Raw genomic sequence first — 22,001 nt, 5'->3', positions numbered from 1 at the left:
GCAGGGCTCAGGGTAACTGGAGGTACCCCTGCCGGCCACAGGGGGCTGCCACTCAGGTCTGGGGGAGACCACTAATCCTGCCGTCGAGGCGGGTAGTGTGGGGACGTAGTCACAGCAGCCCCGGCAGATGGATGGAGCCTGCAAACCCTTCTGGGCTTTTCTTAAAGAGCTGGACAGTTTGATTCCTCCCAGGAGCTCCAGCCAATTGGTTCTGGGCTCCAGGCCCTGGTACACAATTTCTGGAAATCAGCTTGGAAACGGAACACGCGGGCTGGCCCGGCCTCAGGCTCCCAGAGCTCTTGTCTCGGTGCCAGCGAGCAGGCTGCCGTGGCGGGGAGGGGTGGAGAGGACAGCGTGGGGGGTGCGGCGAGCAGCGGGGTGGCAGATGCGGCCACCTTCTTGGAATCCGCTAGGGTCTCCTTCAGAAGCCTAGGATCAGAGTGTCAAAAACTAATGTGGGCCTCAGCCAGCAGCCACGGGGTCTCCTCGGAATAAAAAGGCAACCGAGGCCCACCTCGGCAGAGCTCGGGCTCCACCCCCGGCCTCTGGACTCCCAGGTTGCTGGTGTGCATTGGAAAGACCTGGCCCGGGAATGGCTGCAGCCCCACCCCCCACCCCACAATGTGGGGGTAGCGCTGGGCTGCTCTCAAAGTCACAGGACAGAGGCTCCCATGGCTCGTGTGCAAAGGGGCCGAGGAGGCCGAGCCCGGGGGCCCAGGCCCCTCTGGGAGGAAGGCTGGCCACCTGCATCCAGGGTGGCTCCCACCTAGGTACCGGGGTAGAGAGCCCTGTGCTCAGCCTGGGGGTCCTGGGTGCAGGCCTGGCCCCTGTGGGCGGCCCTAATGCAGAAATCCCCTCTCAAAACTCCCACAGGTCCCTGCCTGCCCGAGGCCAACCCCCCACCCCCTGGGAGGTGAGAACCCCCATAACCCAGGAGCCCAGGGCGGGGAGGCGGGGCTGGGACGGCAGCCCTTAGGCCCACTCTCCCCTCAGGAGCACAGACTTTCACAGGCCGGGGGCTGCCGGGGCTGGTCCCAGCCGCTGCCCAGAGGCCTGCTGCTTGCCCAGAGCTGTCAGGGGAGCTGGCGCTTGCCTGGCCCTGGGTGCCAAGGAGGAGAGGCCTTTGATGAGTGCCCTGAGCCAGCTGCGAGAGGACCTGGTCCCAACCCTTGTCAGTCACCTTAAAGGCGCGGGGGCTTCTCCCTCCCCACTTAGACCCTGCGGCCCCTCCAGACTCTGTGGAGCAGCTGGTGGGGGCTGCCAGCCCCTCCACGCCAGCAACCCAGCCCTGCTCAGAAAGAACCCTCAACATCTCCCAGACTTCAGACGAGGCTGGCTGAGGAGAGTAGAGGCAGGGGCCGTGGAGATGGGGGCTGGGAAAGTGCTCTCCCCTCCTCAGCCGCAGGCTGACTGCTCTCCGGGGCCAGAAGCCCAGGCTCCTGCAGCTCCAGGCCCTCCTGACTCCATCCCTCCTGTTGACAGGAGGAGAACCTGAGTCTGGGAAGGGGAGATTCTGGATTCCTGGGCACCAGGAACGTGCCACCCTGTACCGGCCCGTGTGGACTCATAGCCGCAGAGTCGGGTGCAAGGAGAGTGTCATGGCTGGCCCCCCAGAAAGAGTTGTCCATGGGGGACCCCCTCTCCCACTTCTGATCTCGGCCTGAGCCCCACTTTAGTCTGGGAGCCTCCAGATGGTGGCACTGGAAACGCGCTCCCTGGCGCAGAGCTGGCCTGGCCCCGCTCTCCGTTTCACCCTTGTTAATCCCGGCTCCCTGGAGTCCTGTGCTCCCCAGGGGGGCCCGGGGGCAGCTGCCTGGGGCTGCGGGAGGGAGGCCCTCACCCCCCCACACCCGCACTGCTCCTCTGCCTCTGCTTAAGATCTCTGAGAGCAAGTACCAGGGCTGAAACCTAGCCTGGTCACTCCTGAGCAACTGCGGAAACTGGGATCTTCCTCGTCAGAATTTAGTCCAAGACAGATTTACCAGCAGCGAGGCATTCCCTGGGGGTCTTTCTCTGCCTGGCAGTCACACATGCACACACACACACAGGCACATGTGACACTCCTGGCCAGAAGCACGGGTACATCCACTCTCAGCCACTCAAGAAAAGAGTTTTCTATTTTTTTTGTGTATGTTTTTCATTTTCTTTTTTTTTTTTTCTTAAAAAGGACTTATCCAATTATCTGGATAATAAATCATTTGCGTTTCCTAAGAAACTGGGTTTTTCTTTTCCCTTGTGGTTTTGGTGTTTTTCTTCTTCTCTGAGCCTTACTAGCAGTCTGAAGCTTTCTTTCTTTCTTTCCTTTTCCTTTTTTTCTTTTGGACAGGAGAAAGCAGTTTGAATTGTACTTGACTCTTCAAAGAGTAAAGTGGCATGGAAGGAGAAGGGGATTTAAGGAGCAAAGAGAAATCAATAACCGAGGAAGAAAACGTAGAGTGAAATGAAAACAAAATGTAACCTAGAAGTCCCAGGGCCAAGGGTGGGAGGTGCAGGGGGGGCACCTCCTTTGCCCCCTGTCACCAGAGGCCACATGGCGTCCCGCACAGTGGGCGCACCCAGGAAGGAGAGGCAGGGGCTGGGGCAGGAGCCCTCGGTCCTCTCGGCAGCAGAACACACGGGTTGAGCTAAGGCTGCTCGTGGTCTGGGGTGGGGGCAGGGGGAGGTGGAGGAGGAGGGGGCAGCTCCGGCTGTGAGCGGTGAGGCGGCAGGGGCCATGCGTCCCCACCAGGAGGCTGCCCCGGGCCTCCCGGCGCCCGCCTCCTGCCGGCCCCGCCGGCCCGCGGTTCCAGGGCGGCTCAGCAGTCCCCGTCGGTGGCCATGGCCACCAGCATCTCACTCTTGCCCATCTCCTCCAAGGCACTCGCCAGGCTGTTGAGGTCCCCGTCGTCCTGCTGCAGAGCTTCCCAGAGGTCCAGGATCACACCCGTGGGGCTCGCTTTGGTGGCAAAGTAGTTCAGGTACCTGCCGGAGGGAGGGAGGGACAGGGGTGTTGGGGTCCTTGAGTGCTCAGCACCTCTCAGGGGCCTGGGGATTGGTGGGTGGAAGCAGCACTGGAGAGAAGACCAAAGCCCGGCTCCTCTGCTTCCAGGCTGAGTGGCCCTGGGCAAGTCACTGCAGCCCTGAGCCTCGGTCTGCCCATCTCTAAGGCGGGAATGATGCCGCTCAACTCCCAACATGCAGGCAGGCCTCGAGACGGATCATTCAAGGTAAGGGCTTAGCAGGGTCTCTAAGGCTGCTGTCTTGTGATCATCAGCCACCCTCATCCTCGTTATTAGTGAAACACACTGGCACCAGGAGAAACTGGCCCCACCTAGCACTCCCTTCTCTTTCTTTCCTCCTTCCTGCCTGATCCCACCCTGTGAACTCCTTAGGAACAGGGCATTAGACATCTTTGCAAATCCCACCATTTCTAGCTACAATCTTGCACGTGACATCTGCTCAGGAGTTGACCGTGAGTAAAACCTATGATCATTGCCATTATAGCTATCCAACATCTTAAATTCCCAAAACGAGTTTTGATGCCGAGGTGTGTTCTTTCTGAACAAGCGTTTGCAGAGCTTGCTTGTCCCGGGGGCTGGCGGGAGCTAGGGCGGTGGAGCGGGTCACGCAGAGCCAACGCCCCGGCCTTGTCTGGTTCTCACGCCGCCCCAGGAGATGGCCACTGAGCGCTGTTCCCACGTAAGGGAGAAGGGCAGGGCTTGGAAGGTGGACCTGCCTCTTGCCTGCCCGGCTAGTGGGCCAGAGCTCTGAGCTAGGAATGAGCTTCTCCGATGGACACGCGTCACTTTCCCAGCCGCACCCCCAGCCCGTGCCCAGCTCGTATGGGGTACGTGGCAGCCCCAAGGGCCTTAGAGGCTTACAGGGCCCTGCACGGTCCAGCCGTTAGCTCTCTGACCCCTTCTGCGGGCTTGGGCCACCCCACCTACCCCGTCCATCGGGGTGCTCCTGCCTCGGGGCCTTTGAACTGGCCACTCCCCCTGCATAGAGCTGCTGCCCTAGACATTTCCTCAGTGTCCCCTTCTCCGTGAGGAGGCCCCTGACTCTCCCATTTAGTAGCAACCCTCACATTTCCCTCCCTCTTCCTCGGGCTGTTCTCATTGGACTCCCCTACCCCGGCTTCACTGACGGGCCTTGGTCATGCCTGTCTCCCTCCACTGGAACATAATCTCCAGGGGACCAGGGTTTCCATCTGTTTGTTCACTGCAGTAACCTCGGTACCTAGAACGGTGCCCGGCATGCAGTAAGGGCCTGGCACGCAGTAGATACTCAACAAGTGATTCCTGGACGAATGCCTGCTCAGACGGATTCGGCTCTGGGCACCTAATCCACCACCAAGAGGACCTTGATGAGAGCCACTGGGACTCTTCTACTTGGAGGGGCCGTGGAACTACAACAGGGACCCTGGAATCCAGACGCGCTGACTGTAAGCCAGAGCATCCAAAATGAGGTTCTGGAAACCAGAGGATGCAAGTGGGAGGCACGAGAGCCAGAAGGGGACGGCAGGCCAACACGTACCGGTCCATGGACAGCTTCTGCGCCAACAGCCGCCAGTCGTTGCCCCGCGAATTTGGGGCGTCGAGGCTGTTGCAGATCTTCTGGCGGATGGAAAGCGGGATCTTGAAGGCGTAGGGCCCCAGCTGGGTGGTGACGGTGCTGCTGGGGGCCGAGCAGAGGGCGTCCAGGGAGCCGGCAGCCGTCTGGAAGGGCAGGGGCGTGGGTGAGGGTGGCACAGGGCTCTGGGGACGGCTCTGGGCACCTTGGCCTGCAGCCTGCCTGCTCTGGGACGGCGAGCTCATCGAGGCCCGGGTCTCTTCACCTCCTCCGGGCAGGCTCTGAGCACTGCCGGGCGAACGCTGGTGCAGGCATGAGCTCGTGAAGCTGCCTAGAGTCTCATGGTCTGACCACACAGACCCCTTGACACACGTGTGTCTAGACAAGGGACGAGACCTGCCCAGGGCCACACAAGTTAGTGGCAGGGCCAGTGCTCTTCTCACTGCACCACGAGGCAGGCGTGGGATTCGTAAACCTCAGTCTGGACTGAGAGGGGCTGAGAGCTGCACTGACCTGGGTTCCAGTCCAGGTCTTGCCATCACCTGCCACGTGATCGTGGGCAGATACCCGCCCTCCTGAAAGCCTAGTCTTGCACCCCCCAGGTGGGGACCAGCCTATCTGTCTCCCCAGGTGGCTGCGAAGATCCTGCGAGGCACTGGAAATCGCCGGCACATCCACACCCACGGTCATCCCATAGTCGGCGGGGGCTGCTACCAAAGGACCACCCGGCCCTCTCTCTCGGACTCGGACTCGGGAGGAGACGGCGCTCTCCCGCAGGCAGGGCCGGGGCTGGTGCTCACCTCCGCCAGCGTGGTGTGCAGCTGGAAGATCTGGCCCTCCCCCTCCACCTGCCGCACGCAGATCTTGCAGGCGAGCTCCGTGGAGGCCAGGCTGTGCCTCTCCAGGGTGAAGGTGCAGTGCAGGGCCTTCTGGCTGCCGCTCCAGATGTGATAGAAGGGGATCTCCTGGGGGAGGAGGGAGTCAGGGAGGCGAGGCGGCCTTCCCGCGCCCCACCCGGCCTGCCCTGCCCTCGCGGGGAACCAAGGCAGAGCAGGGACAGGGCCAGGCAGGGCTGGGACCTGGCAGGGTGTCAGCAGAGGCCCCGCCACCGGACAGGCAGAGGGTTCCACGAGGGAGCAGAGAAAGGGGGTGTGTGGAGAGGCGAGGCCGAGTCGGAAGGCTGAGCGTGCCTGGGTGCCCCCTGGGTCAGGGAGGCCATGTGGATGAATGGTGGCACACGGCTGGGGGCTCAGCGGGAAGGAACCATCAGAGAGTAGGGTGGCCGGTCCGGCCAGGCGCACACGTCCTGAAGACGGGGAGGCTTCTCTGAGGATGACGCGTGGAGGGACTCGTGCATGGGACCGGAGTGGGTGACGCAGTGGGGGTGCAGTGTGTCTGTCCACGGCACCGAGTCTGGGGCTGTGGCCAAGGATGAGTGGGAGCGTGGAGAGCGGGGAAGGAAGGCGACAGAGATGGCAAAGAGGGGCACCAGGAGGGGCGAGGCTGCAGGACGGAGGGAGGAGGCAGGGCCCCGGCCTGGGGGAGGGGGGAATGGTCTTCCCCGGCCAGTCCCCTGAGTGGCGCCCCCACGCCCTCCCTCCCGCTCCTCCGGCCGGCCCTCACCTGGTACTTGGCCAGCAGCTTGCTCCTCCAGTGGGCGTGGGGGAGGTCGTGGAGGGAGAGGCGCAGGTTGTGGTAGCTGTCCTTGAACAGCAGGGGCTTGGGCTCCTCCACCAGATAGCCACCGAGCGTCCGCTCCAGCTCCAGCACCTCCTGGGGGCCGGGGCAGTGGCAGGGAAGAGCCCCTTACAGTTGGCCAGTGGGCCCTTCCCTGCCGCAGGCTAGAAGGGGAGTGGGTGGGGAGGGGGGCAGGGAGGACAGGCCGATGCAGGCGGGGGGAACCAGGCTGCAAAACTATGGGCAGGTGCCCATCCGAGCGCAGGGCTGGGCATTTGCCAGGTGCGCCTAGGAGCTTACAGTGTGATGGATGCATAAACAGGAAAATGGAGGACTGGATGGACAGATAGCCGGACAGATGGATGGGTGAATGGATGGATGGATAAATACATGAGTAGACGGACAGATGGATGGAAAAATGGCTGGTTAGCTGGATGGATGAAAGGAAAGATAAATGGATGGATAAGCAATGGCTGGATGGACAGTGGACTGTTGACTGAATGGGTGTAAGGAAAGATGGACAGAAAGTTAGAAAGATGGATGGATAGATGGGTGGATGGATGGATGGATGGATTGGAGCTGAATAAAGACTAAACATGTGACAGCTTCCTTCTTGTTTGATCTTCACTCTTTCCTCCGGCCAAAGCTGGACATTATCCAATGTCTCAGGATCAAGAGATCATTTCCCAGGAGCCTCCAACCCCATTATGGGCGTCCTGGAATTTCAGGCCACCTTGATTCCACAGGAGGCATCACTCTCCCACTGGGCTTTTCACCATGTTGCATCAGCCTGAGACTTGAGTTTGAGACAAGTCGCAAGATGCTGGGAGACAAAGGAGCTGGAAGGGACCATAGAGCACGGATGGGAGGGGGCATGGAGCTGTGGGAAATGACCATGAGGCTTCAGGGAGGAGTGGACGGAAGGACGGAGAAGGGATAGGGCGTTAAATAGGGCCAAGTATTTGGACTTTTCCAGCATTAAGTTAGGATCTGACTGAGGTGCTGGGAACCGGGGGAGAAGGCTGGGGATGGAATGCACAGGTGCTTTGGGGCTGGGGGGCACCAAGGAACTCTCTCTGGACATCTCAGACTCTAGAGGTTAAAAAACAGATCCCTCCCCTTCCTTCCCTCTGTGCCCTGAGCCACTCCCACCTGCCATGGTCCCTCCCTCACTTAGGGGCACCACTGTCCCTCCTTTTGCTTAAACCAGGAGCCTGTTGCCAGCACCCCCCCACCAGCACTAGTTCTGTCCATTCTACCGAATGCACGTGCAGAGTCCAGCCTCTCCTTGCTGCTGCCCCTACCGCTCTCCTGGGGTCCACCCAGCTCTCCACTGGCCTCTCTGCCTCTCATCGAGCCACCCTTGCATAGGCACAGGGACCTTTCTAAAGAGCACCTGAGGTGGGTCTCTTCCGGTTCTACGCCCTCTCCCCTTGGATAGATTCCACACAGGCTGAGGGTGGTGCAAGGGTGACGGGAAGGGACCCTGAGCTCGGGGGGGGGGGGCACGCTCGCAGCTGGGGGTGGCGCAACCACAACCTGCCGAGGTCGTGTGGGCACCCGTGGCCTGGCCCTACCTTTAGTGCTACGGGCGTGTCCTCCAGGCAGTAGACCCTGAGGCTGTACTCCAGGGAGGTGCAGAGGGCCGGGGCGAAGACGGCCAGCTGGAGCCGCTTGACCGCCGAGTGCGAGTAGGACTCGCCCGTGAGCACGTAGGTGCCCAGCTGGTCCAGCAGGACGTGGCAGGCCCTGGCCTCCAGCTGGCAGTAGCAGGGCGTGTTCAGGGTCTCCTCGTCCAGGGTCACCACCTCCTGTAGGGGGAGAGCGGGGGTGGGGCGGCGGGGCGCGGTTAAGCCCCTGGAGGGGTCCGTCTGCTCCGCCCCCCGGGGGGCCTTGGCACCTCACCTCCCAGTGGCCCTGGTGGGCCTGCGTCTTGAGCTGGAAGATCCAGTCGCCGGCGCTGACCTCGGCGCAGTGGGGCACGGTGAGGATGACCGGGCGGCACAGCAGGAGGCCCGTGGGCCCACACGTCACCGAGGGGCTCAATACTGTCTGCGTCCCTTCCGACAGCGGGCTGCGGGCGGGGCGGGGGCCGGTGAGGGGAGCCCTGCAGGGGCGCTGGCCCCGGGCTGTGCTCTGCCCCAGTGGAGGGCGCGCTCCCCACCCCCGGGGGCCGAGCAGGGCGGAGGAGAGGCGCGTGCGGTGCCACAGACTGCCAGCCGCTCCAGGTTCCTGCTGTCACAGCGCAGCAGGCTCAGTCAGTGCTCGGCTCACATTTGCAAAAGTTCTGCATGCCTTGGACGTGTCTGATAGGTGTTGCTAAACTACTCTCGGAAAACGTGTACCAATTTACACTCCCACCGACGTGCCACGGGGGAGGGAGGGGGGCTGTTTCCACGCTCTTGCCAGGCCTGAGGTATAATCATTTGGAAAAAAAAATCTTTGTGAATTTTCTTAAGCAAAAAAAAAAAAAGTCTCATGGCTGATTTAATTAGCATTTCTTTGACTGTAGATGAGGTTAAACGTTTTCTCATAACCTAATAGACTGTGTGTATGTGAGAGAGAATCACTTGTTCATATCCTTTGCTATTGAGGTGTTGAATTTTTTTCTTATTGGTCTGTACAATCTCTTTATATAGTAAGGTTATTAGCCCTTTGTCACTTGTCATCTGCCTTTCAGTTTTATTATATGTTATGGCGGGTTTGCAAGATTTAAACGTGGACCTAGAAAGACCTATGACGGTTTCCTCCAAGGCCTTTGGATCAGGCTTAGAGTACGGGGGTGGTTGGAGGGGGTGGGATGTGAGCCCCAGGGGGGCAGCTCTGTGGGAGGAGCAGGGGAGGAGGGAGAGCCTGCTGAGCAGCAGGGAGAGGAGGGGCCGCGGGGGTGGGGCTGGGGTCTCTACTCACAGGGTGTTTTCTGCCTTGTGGATGAGCAGGTACATCTCGTAGAACTTGCCCTGGGGAATGGCTCCGTTGGGCACCAGCAGGCTGACCCCTGGGGGGAGAGGGAGGTCGCCAGGGAGGAGCTCTGGAGAGCAGGCCCTGGTGGGATGAGCCCCCAGCTCAGGGCAGAGAGAGAGACCTCTCCCAAGCTCCAGGGGGTGAGCAGCGGGCTGTGGGTGGAGAGGCTGGGGACTGAGAGCGGGGCCAGGCCAGGCCACCAGGCCAGCTGGCTTGCCCAATACCAGGGGCCTCTGGCATTTCTGCGGGTGTAGAGACGGGCAGAGCCTTGGTTCCGAAGGCCCCATCTCCAGCGCCATCCCCCGCTCGGCGCACGATGCTGGGAAGCCGGGAAGCGCCGGCTCTGCCAGCCTGAGAAGAGCATCCCTGCCCTTCCTGGACGCTAGAGCCAAGGACAGTGGTTGCAGGGGCACGTCCCATTTAACAGACGAGAAGCTGAGGCTTAGCAAGGGGTGGCTGAGGCCGCCCTGCCCCTGTGAAGGGCAGGCAGGTCTAAACCCACCTCTCCCATCCAGGCACCCCTTCCTATAGTCGCTTCCTCCCAGTGCCCCTTTCCCCTCTGAGATGGGACTGGGGGAGCCCAGGGTCTGAAGGCTGCAAGTCAGGGCTGTTCAGAGAAGGCATGTGAAGGGGCAGGCAGGTGCCCACCTGTGCCAGGGACGCTGAGCCTCCCGCCCAGGCAGCCGAAGGTGCCGCTGACGCTGCTTCCAGGGTCTCGGGGCAGGCCCAAGAGCTGCGGGGAGCCCAGGCTGGCACTGCGCAGGTGCAGGAAGTGGGGGTCTCGGGTGAGGTCACCGGGGTACGTGCCGGGCGGCAGCACCTCCAACAGGTCGGCCCCATCTGGCAAGCCAGTCCCCGAGCCTGTGGTGCTGGAGCTGTAGACCTTGATCTTGAGGCTGGGCAGGGGGTCCAGCAGGGGCGAGTTGGTCATGGGGATCTTGTCGGCCGAGTCCTGCAGGGCATACACAGGCCCGCGGTAGATGCTGGCACTGGCGGTCAGGTCAGGAGGCACGGAGGGGTGCAGGAGCTGGGGGTTGTCTGCAGGATGGGGAAACAGTCAGGCCAGGCCACTCCCGATCCTGCCAGAGTCCTCTTTTATATATATATATATATATATATTTTTTAAAGGTTTATTTCTCTCCCCCCGCCCCAGTTGTCTGCTCTCTGTGTCCATTTGCTGCATCTTCTTCTTTGTCTGCTTCTGTTGTTGTCAGCGGCACAGGAATCTGTGTTTCTTTTTGTTGCATCATTTGGTTGTGTCAGCTCTCTGTGTGTGTGGCACCATTCCTGGGCAGGCTGCACTTTCTTTCGCGCTGGGCGGCTCTCCTTATGGGGCGCACTCCTTGCGTGTGGGGCTCCCCTACGCGGGGGACACCCCTGCGTGGCACGGCACTCCTTGCGTGCATCAGCGCTACGCATGGGCCAGCTCCACACAGGTCAAGGAGGCCCGGGGTTTGAACTGCGGACCTCCCGTGTGGTAGACAGACGCCCTAACCACTGGGCCAAGTCTGCTTCCCCAGAGCCCTCTTATTGCACAATCCCACCCAAATGCCCAGCTACCAAAGGCTCAACTGTCACCTCTGATGGACAGCCTTCCAGGATTTCTCCAGACTGGGTCCCCTCCCCTTCTTCTGTATTTCTCAAATCCACACTCAACCACAGTTACTTCTAGAAGAAACGCTGACCTGGGAGAGTTCCGGCCTGGCCAGCCACCATGCCTGCCTGGGCCCCCCACCCCACCACCACCCAGGCCTCCCTGGGTCCTTACTGGGCCTTGCAGTCTTGAAGTTGACGGGGTGGAAGCCGCCGGTGAGGGCGGCAGACGAGTCGGTGATGTCAGTGTCCAGGTCGCGGCAGCTGCGGCGGTACACCACCACCCCCACCGCCAGGAGGATCGCCACGACCACGAAGATGGACACCACGAGGCCCGCGTACAGCGCCACGTCCCCTGAGGCCTCCAGGACTGCGGGGACAGGAGGGGCATGTGAGGCGCAGGGGCAGAGGCCCTGGGGATCCCCAAGGCCTCGGACAGAGCTTCCAAGGCAGGCGGCAGGTGCTGCTTGGGCTCACTGCGGGGTGAACAGATGGCGCTGGACTGGGTGCCCGTCTGAGCCCCGCCAGGCAGGCTGGGTGACCCCAAGCAAGCACTGGAACCTCTCTGAGCTTCAGTCTCTTTATCGGTAAAACTCCTGCCCCGCTTCCTTCCTGGCATGGCAAACACACACACGTGACGGCTGCAAGGTGCATCCATAGTCCACATTTTCCAACGTCATCATTCCCAGGAGCCAACTCGTGGTTCACTGCTGAGAAGGAGGCAGGAGCCTGTGGCTCTGTGCCAGAGCTGGGATTTCAACCTACACAGCCTCACTCCTAGCCAGCAGCAATTTCCCTAGGACTAAAGGCTCAGTTCCCAGAAACCTTTGCAAGTGGCCATTCTGGATCTCTTCTTCCATTCCATGCTCAGAGAGAGGGAGGTGGAGACTGAGGAGGGTGGGCGGGAAGAGTGGAATGAGATGCAGAGTGGTGGGGTGGAGAAGAGGTGAGCAGGGAGGGGGAGTGGGGGCCGGGGATGCAACCCTCAGCGACACGGCCCTCTCCCGGGCAGGTGGGAGGGCACCCAGCTCTGGGTGGGGGCAGGGCTGGTACTGCAGAGGGCCAGGCAGAAGGGTGTCGAGCTCAGAGAGGCTGGGTCTAAAGCCGGGTTTTCCAGTGCAACTTCCCACGGTGATGGAAATATTCTGAATCTGTGCTGGCCGATGCGACAGCCAAGAGCCGCTGGTGGCTATCGAGCAGCTGGAATATGGCTGGGGAGACTGAGGAGCTGAGTTCTGAAACTGATGTAGTTTTAATTAATTTAAATATAAATTTAAACAGCCATACGTGACTAGCGGCCACCGTGGTGAACAGCTCAACTAGACCTTGGCGGCTGCTCACCCCTGTGCTCCTTTTGGGAGCTCCAGGAAGCACCTGTCCACTCTCTCTCCTTCCTAAGGGGCCCTTGGAGGGGTAGCCTCCTCTCCCTGTTGGGATTCCTCCAAGCTCCACTCCCTTGGGTGAGTCTGAGCCTTGTGGCAAGGCCCGGGCCTGGCTTTTGGCCCTGGAGGTCCATCCGCACGTGCCACCTGCCTGGGCCCCTCTGGCTCGCCTCAGCGGCTTCCTTCACCCTGACTCGCAGGAGAGCTGCCCGAGAAGCCCCCTCAGGGCTGGGCTCCCAGCTCAGGGGGCTCTCCTGGGGGAGGCTCTGCGCCTGGATGTCCTTGCTAACCACTGGGGCCACTTGCCTGGTGATTTACAATCTCTAATTAGTCACCAGCCTGGCCCCCTGCGAGCTGGGCCAAGGACCTCATTGCCGATTTTATGACTCTAGAATGATTTGGAAATGGTGGTTTAATTACCACAGGCCAATCTGCTGGCTTTATTGCTCTGGGGTAACTGCAGCAGCAGCACGGCCCCTGGGGGCTGACGCAGGGCAGCGGGGGCCTGGGGCAGTTGGGATGGCTTCAGTGTGGCTGCTGGGCCACAGCGAGGGGGGCACGGGGGCGGGCAGGTGCGGGGCTAGCCCTGTTTGAATACAGCAGGGCACGGGGCTAGGAGCATTGGCTCTGGCCACAGAAGCATGCAGGTCTGGAGCCTGGCTCTGCTACCTCCTGCTGGGTCCTTCATCTCTCTGAGACTCAGTTTCTTCTCCTGAAATGGAGAAAAAAGATCCAAGGCCCTTCCTGTCGGCTGGGAGCCTGGCTATCTGCACATGATGGAGGACACGGACACACGCAGCCCCGGACACCCTGCCCTGCGCCCCGTGCCCTGGACAAGCCAGCCCAGGAGAAGCAGGGATCCCACTGAGGAAAGAGAAGAGCCAGGAAATGGGACTTACGGTGGCTTTTGGGGTCACTTAGAGTTTTCTTATCTGTTGGGGAAATAAAGGGAAAGACAATGACACAGGTGACAGAAAAAGGTGGCAGAGAAGGTGATGGGGAGATGGTGGGGATGAGCTGACGGATGTGGGGGGCGGGCCGGGCCCTGAGGTCGGGGGTGGGGGGCTCCTTACCAGGCTCTGAGCCCCTGCCCTGCCCTCCTGGGACTCACTCTGCATGCACAGCCCATCCGTGCAGTTCTTGGAGTCGAGCAGTGTCCCGCTGCAGTCGCGGCCTCCGTTCTGAGGCGGGGGCGCCATGCACTCACGGCTGCGCCAGTGGGCACACTCGGTGCTGCAGGCTGACCACTTGCTCCACTCGGTCCACGCTCCGTCCACTGTAGGTGCCACAGCACATGCCCCACGGGAACGCAGGCATGCACACGGACACGGGCAAACAGACATGCACAGGGGCACGTGCAGATGTGCACGAAGACACACACACGTTATGCACACACAACACAGTGATGAACCAACACATGCACACACACACATGCACACGCACACCCATCACGGCCCATGCACCCCACACAGGGAAATGCACGTTGTGGCCAGACAACCCCGTGCCGATGGACAGACAGACCCAGGCGGACAAAGAGAACCCAGATGAGGCCCCACACAGATAGAGCCCAATACACGACACACACCCAAAGTCACAAGCCCAGGGTAAAAAAGCAACACACCATTCACACAAATGCACAACCAGAGGAAAAGCACGGCCAAGGAAAGGCGAGCAGATGGAGACACGGGGTGAGACAAAGATAAAAAGAGAAGAGGACTGTTACGGGATTTAAAAGAGAAGAGGACTGTTATGGGATAGGGTCTGTGGCCTGGGTGTGTCTCACACTTATGTGCAGGAGCACGGGCTCTCTCTGACCCTGGGCAGCTATGGGACCCTGGCCTGGGGGACAGAAGAGCCCCGGGCAGGGGTTGGGGAGAAGAGTCCACCCCTCCAACCGCCACTCAGAGCCCCTGCATCTGCTGGCATCTCTCCAGCAGCCCGGGGCAGGGCCTGGGCAGGCGTCAGGACTGAACAAGGGCTCAGAGGTCCCGGCACCTAGTCCAGCCTGGCTGGCCAGCCGAGGGGGCCCCTGGACCACCACTCTCGGCTCTCCACCACGGGGAGACCATTACCGTCCTGACTCGGGCAGATGCCACGGGAGGTGGAGATAGGAGCTGGGGTGGGGCATGGGCGGGGTGCCCCCTGGCCGGTCGCTCTCACCTGGGCACACGGTGGTGCAGGCGGTTTTCTGGAAGGCCTGGCCTTCGCAGAAGGCTCCTCCGTTGAGCGGCGCGGGGTTGGTGCAGGTCCGCGTGCGCTTCTGCCAGCCACGGCCACAGCGGTTGGAACACGGCGACCACTCTGCCCAGCTGGACCAGCCGCCGTTCACTGCAGGGGCAGTGCTGTCACCAGGCCAGGCCGGCCCTGGGACCCCCGGGTCCCCGAGCCCCGCTCCTGGGGGCTGCCGAGGCCTCTCCAACCAGGTGGGCACTGCCTCGCGAGACCCCTCCTGCCTGCAGGGCTGGGGGCTCAGCTGCCCATGGGCTGCTCTGGGCGGCCACGGTCTATCCCCAGGACAACCCTTTCTCCTAGAAAGCCTCCACAGTCGTCGCAGCTGTGGCTCTGCTCTACCCAGGTGGCCCCCAGGGGGCAGCAGCGAGCAGCTTACAGGCCCGGGAGGGGTCGCTCACTCGGCCAGGACAAGAGGCTTGGGTCTGGGGGCTACAGACAGGGCCCTGCCCCAGCCCCCACGCCAAGAGATAGGCGAGGGGCCTAGAGAAGCGGGGAGTGCCTGATTTGGCCATTAAGCTTGCTGTGTGGCCTTGGTCCAGCCCCCCGCCGGGTCTCATCTCCCGGTCTGTTCAGGAGGGGTCCCCAAGGTGGGGCAGGGGCAGGGAACAGGACAGCCCCAGGGCCCGCCCGCCCCGCGCCTCTGCCGGCCCCGCCCTCCCCGCACCCGCACCGTAGATGATGACGGCGGCGGTCGTGCTCCGGCGTTTGGCCACGATGTTCTTGGCCACGCAGGTGTAGTTGGCGGTGTCCGACAGGCGGGCCTGGCGGATGATGAGGTTGTGGTCGATGGTGAGGAGGAAGTTGGTGTCCTGGGCGGGGTCGATGGTGTCCTCGTTCTTGAGCCACTCCACCTGCGGGAGGGGGGTTGGGGGGGCGGTGAGGGCCCCTACTCCCCTGGCACCCCGGGGAGCGGGCCCACCGATGCAGGGAAAGGGGCATGTCGAACCGTACACAGGGGCTCAGCAGTTCAGTCTGTCTGCCCCGCAGCGACCCGGCGACACCGGGCCGCCGACTCGGGCCAGGCCTTGGGCTAATTGCTGCAAATAGCAAAGCGGTCAAGAGCAGCCCTGACCGGGGGCGCGGTCTCAGGCAGTGACCTAACTGCCCAGGGCCTCAGCTTCACCACCTGCACTGTGGGAATTTAGAAGCATCCACCCCCAGAGCTGTTGCGAGGACAAAGTGAGTGAGCACACGGAACATGCTGGAACAGCGTGGGTCAGCACTGAGGGTCGGCTCGCAGGGCACGCCTCTAGCATTTGTTCTTCCATCCACGGGCCAGAGGCCTGGCAGGGTGACAGAGAACACGAGGCCTGCACCTGGCAGGCCTGGCTTCAAATCCCTGCCCTGCCACCTGCCAGCTGGGTCACGCTGGGTGACTACTCCACCCTCCCAGCGCCGTCTTCCCCAGCCATGAGGTGGGGTGCTGGCGGGCCCCTGCAGGGTTGCTGTGAGGGTCAGTGTGTGTGCCCGGTGCCCAGCTGTGGGGGCCCGGCAGGCGGCAGCTAGTACGTAACAAGCTTGTCTGGCCCGTTTTCTAGATGAGGGATGGACTGGGGGGGGGGGGTGAAGGGATTAGTGCAAGGTTTTGGGGCCACATCCCCGGTTCCAGAGCAGACCCCAGCCGGCGAAAGCTGAAACGCCTACCGTGGCCTACTCTGATTCCTGCCCGCCAGTGCAGGGGGCGTGAGTGGGCAAGGAGGGGCGTGTCTGAAACGTGGGCAGGGGTGGTGAGAGGGGGCCTGAGGACCATGTGGGGAGGGGAGGGGAGCCACCAGCCTCGGGGTGAGCACACATGTGGACCCCACATCACGAGGGCCCCAGGCTCCTGGGGCGCTGGGCGGGGTGGGGAGATGGTGTGCACGGCCCACGGGCATCGCCCCCGGCAGGAGCCGGGGCCTGGGGCCTGCCCGGGGAGCACCAGGGGGCCTCTGTCCAGCTCTGCTCCTGTCCACGGGGCTTGGAGTGGGACCTGGCAGGGGCTGGGCTCTGCGGCGGGTTCCCTGCCTGAGCCTCGACCTCCCCGCCTGGAGCGGGCAGGGCTATCTGGGAGGCTGTGGTATCCTGCTTGGCCGCACCCAGGCCCAGCGTTCCCCACGTGCCCCTCACCTCGGCCACAGGCACCCCTTCTGGAGGGCGGCACTGCAGGAGCACCTCATGGTCCAGCGGCACCTCCTTGCCCAGAGGCTCCTGATCGAAGTTCTTGCGCAGGTCTGGGGAAGGGAGAGGGTCCCGGGGCTCGTCAGACGCGCAGGGCGGGGCCGAGGGGCCGCCTGAAGTGCCCCCGCCAGCCGCCAGGTGGCAGTGCACACCAAGGGAACTGACCTGGGGCCCCTGGCCTGCACCTGGGGAATTTCCTCTCCCTTGGAAGGAGGGGCCTTACCAGGTGGAGCTGGGGAACAGGGCTCCTCTGACTCGGGGGCCTGAGCACACAGTGGCCCAGGACGGATGAGGAAGCTGACAGCTTCATTATACAGAGCAGGCGAAGGAGGTTAGTAAGTCCAGGGGCCAGAAGCTGGGAGTGGATCTGGGGCTGCCATCTGACCCTGCGTTCCCTCCCCAGGACCCCCGGGCAGGGGGAGGGGCCCCGGGGCAGGGGCTGGGGGTCAGGGCTGCGTACAGGCGATGCGCACGTAGGCCCGGCGGCTCTTGGTGGTGCCCGCGGAGCTCCAGGCCACGCACTGGCACCAGTAATCCTCCAGCCCGAACAGCTCCTCCACCTGCTGCCGAGACACCTCGATCTGCACCTCTCGCACCCGCAGGCCTGGGAGGGCGAGAGACACCGTCAGGGCAGGTCTGAGGACGTGGGGCACAAGGGCCGGGCCTCGACGCCTCGCCCCCTTCCATGCCCTGGTCCACTGGCCCTCCTGCCCGAGTGCGGCCCTCCTGCCCGAGTGCGGCCCCTTACATCCGCTTCTCTCATCTCCGGCTCCACCCCGCCCAAGCCGCCAAGCCGGAGCAGCGCCCTGGCTTTCTGCCGCCAGCCCTCGACCCGGCCAATCCATCCTCCCCCCGCAAGCAGCCTGAGCTTTTCAAAAAGCACCCGTGGCACATCAGCCCCTGGTTATGCGCCTGCCCCCAGGGCCCGCGCCATCCCGCTCCCTCCAGCCACATCGTGCACAGGCAGCCTCACTGGCCGTCCTTCGGTCTCCGGGTTCCTCCGGCCACAGGGACATTGCACCTGCAGGGGCCCTGCCGGAACTCAGCCCTGCCCTCGGCCTGGTGAACTCTGAGTCACCTCCTGCGTGCCTGAGGGAGCCCTTCCCGGGCTCTGCCCACCTGCACCTGCTCCCTGAGCTAGCTCAGCCCTCTGGCTGCACCTCCTCTTTCCTCTGTACAGCTCCTGACCCCCCCGCCCCCAGCACTGGCCGTCATCTGGAGCTATCATACATAACAATGTGTAAACGTGCTCATTGTCATCTCCTGGGCTGCATGAGGCTGAGGCTGGACACGCTCTCTGGGCCTGGCACAGGAAAGGGCTCGACACATAGCTGAAGACATCACATGGCAGAGGTGACCTCAGCCGTCCCCAGGTACCACTCGGGGGCCTGGGGGCTGGAGCTGTGGGGAGGCCCCTCTTCCTCAGGGCCCCCTGCCAAGGCCTGCGTGGAGGGGATCATTCGCTCTGCTTTCCCAGCCCTCTTCCTCCACAAGGCCTTCTATACTCAGAAAAGAGATGAACCCGCCCCGATTAGGGTGCCCATCCAGGGAGCCCCCCGAAAGCTTATTGGAGGGCTTTGGGCCTCCTCCTCCAGGAAGCCCTCTCCTGCCCTAGCTGCCTCCTTGCCATGACCTGCCCCATCTCATCCTCTCACAGCTACACATGGCTTGAGGGCACGGCTGTGGGCTGCACACATTACCGCTCTGTGGAGTGGTGGGGAAGAGTAGGGCAGGCCACCCAGGCAGGCTGGAATGCTGGCCCCATCAGCACTCTCTGCTGTGTGATCCCCACTAAGTTACTTAGCCTCTCTGTGCCTTAGTTACCTCATCATAGTAAAAGACTTAGAGGAAACTGCTGGTTCCTCTGCCACTGCACCTAGCCTACTCTGGCAGGGTTTTTGGATCTCACTCAACCCCTTCCTTTACATTTGGAGAAAATTTGGGTCCAAAGTCCCAAGCAAGTGACCAGCAGAGCCGAGATCAGCTCTCTGGGGTCTTCCCAGGTTAGAGCTCTGTCCCCAGCTGCCTCTCCAGACCTCACCTAGGGACGTCATCACTTTAACTCTCCTGCATCATGGGGAGAGGTCTGGAGGTCTTTGCACCGGGAGCCCAGACTATGAGGGGCAGCTCAATTCCGATCCAGGGATCTACATGGGGGGCGCAGGGGGCTTGCCCCTGGGGGAGCCCTGGGAGGGAGGGCTCTGCCCATCGCAGCGGCGGCCCGGAGGCCTGGCTCCAGGTGTGAGGCCGGCATAGCACGAGCCTGCTCTCCCAGGCTGTGAACTGGAGGGGGGCTCCTTTCAGGTAGGCCATCCATCTAGAAAGGCTTACGGAGCACCTGACCAGCTGGACGGGAGAAAACAGCCCCCAGAGAGGCTGGGCACCGTGTCGAGGGCCACTCAGCAGGCAGGGGCTGCAGAGGATGATGGAGGCACTTCGGTCCAGCCTGGTGGCTGAGTGGCAGGAGGTGCCCCGGCCGCCTGGGCCACCTGCCTGGGGCCTGGCGTGAGCTGGTGGGTAGGGCCATCCCTCCGCTCCTGGGCCCAGGGCTGTTCTCTGTACTTCCAGGGCTTTGGGGAGGGCAGGGAGGGCTAGGGTAGAGCGTGGAGGCTGCAGTGGGACCAGGCCTCGTCCTCTGTTGCCAAGGGAGTAGCCTGCAGGACCGTTTCCATTCTTTGCAAATAATGGGGACAACAGTGCCCCAATTTCTAGGGCTGCCAGGGCCTGTGTGCCTGGTGGCAGGGCTGTTACTGTGACTAATGACTGCAGGGTCCCTGAGGGGCGCAGCAGGGCATACTGTCCTCCTATTCTGCATGGACCTCTGGCCACTGACCTCTGATACAGGCCCGAGGGGCTCGGGAAGACAGATGTAAGGGCAGTTTGCAAGAAAAGGAGAGTGAGGCCAAGAAAAACTCATGGAGAGGAGGGGGAAGCAGGTTCCCTGAGCCCCTGCTGGGATCTGGAACTACTGCAGAGCACCAGTGTCCCCAGAACCTTCTGGTGACTCCCTGGCTTACAAACAGAGCTCAGAGAGGTTGAGCAACTTCCTCAATGTTGCACAGAGTTGGGGAAGCTGGGGTTTGGTTTCAAGCCAGGGTGGTTCTGCAATCTGTGCACTTTTCACAGCAAAAGAGAGAGGGGAAAAGTGAAGGGGGGAAGGAAAAGGGCAAGGGAGAGAGCAAGAGTGTGTCAAGTGAGAGACACCCAGAGAGGGAGAGAGAATGAGACAGAGGCAGACAGGGATTAGAAAGGAGAGGCAGAAACTCAGCATGTAAATGCATTGCCTTCCCCCAGCGTGGGACATGACTCCCTGGGATGAGCCTCCCTGGTGCCGAGGGATTACTACCAAATACCAGCTGATGATGTAACTAGAAAATGACCTTGAATAAAAGGGTCAACTCGGACCAGCAGAATATCTCAGTCTACTTATAATACCAGGAGTTAAAAATGCTTTTTGACCCAAATCAAGGGGGAAATGGAAAGGACAAATGAGTTTATATGGCTATGAGTCTCCAAAAGAGCAGGAAGGTTATCAAAGGGGTTGCTCTTACGCACACCTCAGCAGAGTCCCAGAGACAGATAAAGTAGATACAACCCCGGGTATTGGTTCTTCTGAGGGCTACAGAGACCCACAGGTTCTATGGTCATGGCAGATGGAGTTCAGTACCATGTCATTTGGCCTTACTTTGGAGTTTGTGTTTCTGTGTGATGGAGCTGGACTCAGATGTGATCTTTTTTCACAAGCCTCTCCTGTTACTTTTACCAGAACTGTAGTTGGTGCAGGGGTTTAATATATACCCAGGGGATCTGAATCTCTGGACTGACCATATGATAGCCAGGTCCTGAGCCTCAACAGACATCAGCTCCTATACTCTGGTTTGTTGGACTTACCCCACTCAGCTAACATGGAGGTGAAGAAGGTCAACCACCACACCATGGAGCCAAGAGTGCCTACAACTGAAAGCAGGAGAATTGCCTCCAGCATCCATGTGGAATCTAAGCCCCCTCTTGATATAGATGTGGAGAGGACACAACATATTCCAAGGTCCACAGGATGGAGGAATAGAATATGGATGAGAGTGGACTTACTGATATTCTATTCATGAACTATTGTGATTAGTAATTGAAGAAAATGTGGCATTGGTGTGGAGAAAGTGGCCATGGTGGCTGCTGGGTGTGGGGAATGGGAGGAAGAAATGAGATGTGGAGGCATTCTCGGGACTCGGAGTTGTCCTGGGTGATGCTGCAGGGACAATTACCAGACACTGTATGTCTTCCCATGGCCCACAGGATGGAACGTGGGAGAGTGTGGGCTATGATGTGGACCATTGACCATGATGTGCAGTGGTGCTCAGAGATATATTCACCAAATGCAATGAATGTCTCATGATGATGGAGGAGATTGTTGCTATGGGGGGAGGAGTGGGGCGAAGGGGCTGGGGGGGTACACGGGGACCTCATATTTTTTTAATGAAATATTAAAAAAATAAAGAAAAAAAAAAAAAGCCAACCTATTTCTGGTACTTTGCATGGACAGCCCTTTGGCAAACTAAAGCAATACCCAACCCGAACTCAATGCCGTGTGAGGGGAGGGCCAAGGACCTGGGATGGGGGCGGCCAGCCCAGAACGCCCTGTCTCCTGAGGCAGCATCGCCTTGCTGGCACCTCGACTTTGGACTTCTCCTGGGACCAAAACCACAAGTCAATAAATTTTCATTGTTTAAGCCAAAAGAAAGAAAGAAGAGGCAGGAGAGAGACAGAAGGAAAGAAGAGAGGGCTGAGAAAGAAGGGGAGAATAGGATCAGGAAGAGGAAGAAGCAAGGGATGGTGAAAAATAAAAAAGCAGAAAATGAGGAAAGCTCTTGGGGCACGAGAGCACCCCTTAGCCTGGGGCCAGCTGGGGTGTCCCGTGGGCCGGCCCTCGTCAGGTGACAAGGAGCGGGTGCGCGCACCTTCCTGTCCTAAGCTCTAGAAACAGTCTTTGGTTCCTGGGGGGTCCCTGCACTATGAACTGGGATCCCACTTAGATGGGAGACGTGGGGAGCCCCAGGGCTCTGCCTTCTCTCCTGGGGACACCCAGGGCTCGGCACCCATCTCAGGAGGGAGGGGCTCCCTGTTCCCCAAATTCCAGCCTCTCTGCTCTACCTCTCAGGAGTTGGGCTACATCCCAGTATTACTGCGATTGGAAAACCGGATCACTGTCCGCAAACAGAAGGGAACTGTGAAAAGAACGATGGGCCTGGATTCCGGCAGGTGCCACCGGGGCCAGGGCTGGGAGGCAGCGCCTGCCCCCTCCTCGGGAACAGGGAGGTGAGCGGAGGTCTGAGAGGCCGCAGGGCCCTGGCCCCACCTGGACTCGCTGCTGATGGCGGCAGGACTGGGAGAAAACGGAACAGGGAACGGGCCCCCGGCAGGGCCCGTGTGGCTGAACGCGGGGGCGAGTGG

General features: G+C 61.1%; 1 protein-coding gene across 2 annotated transcripts in view; it reads right to left on the bottom strand.

Moving 5' to 3' along the window:
* Window positions 1-2,133: 2,133 nt before the first annotated feature.
* Window positions 2,134-22,001, bottom strand: part of UNC5B (unc-5 netrin receptor B) — a 78,634-nt gene continuing 58,766 nt past the window's right edge. The window contains exons 3-17 of one of the 2 annotated variants that reach the window (XM_058298983.2): window positions 17,017-17,160; window positions 16,506-16,609; window positions 15,070-15,250; window positions 14,328-14,495; window positions 13,279-13,443; window positions 13,067-13,099; window positions 10,961-11,155; window positions 9,841-10,230; window positions 9,139-9,226; window positions 8,134-8,302; window positions 7,806-8,039; window positions 6,175-6,324; window positions 5,352-5,516; window positions 4,516-4,697; window positions 2,134-2,961 (exon numbers count right to left, since the gene is read on the bottom strand). In XM_058298983.2, the coding sequence (XP_058154966.1) occupies window positions 2,796-2,961; window positions 4,516-4,697; window positions 5,352-5,516; window positions 6,175-6,324; window positions 7,806-8,039; window positions 8,134-8,302; window positions 9,139-9,226; window positions 9,841-10,230; window positions 10,961-11,155; window positions 13,067-13,099; window positions 13,279-13,443; window positions 14,328-14,495; window positions 15,070-15,250; window positions 16,506-16,609; window positions 17,017-17,160 (2,534 nt within the window). In that variant the 3' untranslated portion in view covers window positions 2,134-2,795. The remainder of the gene's footprint in view (window positions 2,962-4,515; window positions 4,698-5,351; window positions 5,517-6,174; window positions 6,325-7,805; window positions 8,040-8,133; window positions 8,303-9,138; window positions 9,227-9,840; window positions 10,231-10,960; window positions 11,156-13,066; window positions 13,100-13,278; window positions 13,444-14,327; window positions 14,496-15,069; window positions 15,251-16,505; window positions 16,610-17,016; window positions 17,161-22,001) is intronic. The other variant, XM_058298984.2, reaches the window with a different exon arrangement.

Source organism: Dasypus novemcinctus, chromosome 6, assembly GCF_030445035.2.
Source record: "Dasypus novemcinctus isolate mDasNov1 chromosome 6, mDasNov1.1.hap2, whole genome shotgun sequence".
Lineage (NCBI taxonomy): Eukaryota > Metazoa > Chordata > Mammalia > Cingulata > Dasypodidae > Dasypus > Dasypus novemcinctus.
This window is presented reverse-complemented; position numbering and strand designations above follow the sequence as displayed.